General features: G+C 34.2%; 1 protein-coding gene across 2 annotated transcripts in view; it reads right to left on the bottom strand.

The window, feature by feature from the left end:
* Nucleotides 1-319: 319 nt before the first annotated feature.
* The window catches only part of LOC125032681 (nucleolar protein 11-like), an 18,810-nt gene continuing 18,416 nt past the window's right edge, over nt 320-713 (bottom strand). For both annotated transcript variants that reach the window (XM_047623935.1, XM_047623936.1), the window contains one exon: nt 320-526. In XM_047623935.1, the coding sequence (XP_047479891.1) occupies nt 404-526 (123 nt within the window). In that variant the 3' untranslated portion in view covers nt 320-403. The remainder of the gene's footprint in view (nt 527-713) is intronic.

The raw sequence follows: 713 nt of genomic DNA, 5'->3' as shown, positions 1-713 counted from the left end.
AGAGAGAAGTCACAGCCTAAAAAGATTACATTCCCACTGACCTTCTGTTTATGCAAATGACCAAATCAGAACTTCAAACTAAAAAACTTTGCCTCCTTGGCAAGTTTTCTCTACACTTTTCATCTCTTATATTATTTTCATCCGTATCAATGTTAGACTGTGGATTATCACATCATAAAAATCTCAAAACAGTTACGCCACATTGTCTATGGGCTATGAAAGGAAGGAATGGGATTTTTTTGGAGATTGTTTTCCCTACAGAAGATATTCAATTCATAGTGGCTACCCACAAATTGGTGAAGAAATAAAAACTCAAAAGAAAAAAAACAAAACATTCTTTTATTGTAGCATTTTAACAATTCTTTCCCCCTTCACATTCAGCTCACACAGACGACATAGAGAATCACGTGATGGTCAGTCGTTCAAGGGAATATGACGAGGAATTCATCTGTGGGGGCAGAACCTTGGCCTCAACGACTCTCTTGACGAGGGGCTCCATGTCCATAAGTCCTTCCAGGAAGACCCTCTGTTAGAAAAGAAAGGAAATTTGAGAAAAGGAAAAACAGAGAGAGAGAGAGAAAAAAAATAATGACAGTTATACTGACAAAAATAATAACAGTAATAATAATAATAACAACAAAAAATTGGGGTTAAACAATAAAAAAAAAATAAATAAATAATAATAATAATGATGTAGCAAAAATTCAGCAACA

The sequence above is a fragment of the Penaeus chinensis genome, chromosome 15 (assembly GCF_019202785.1).
Source record: "Penaeus chinensis breed Huanghai No. 1 chromosome 15, ASM1920278v2, whole genome shotgun sequence".
Lineage (NCBI taxonomy): Eukaryota > Metazoa > Arthropoda > Malacostraca > Decapoda > Penaeidae > Penaeus > Penaeus chinensis.
This window is presented reverse-complemented; position numbering and strand designations above follow the sequence as displayed.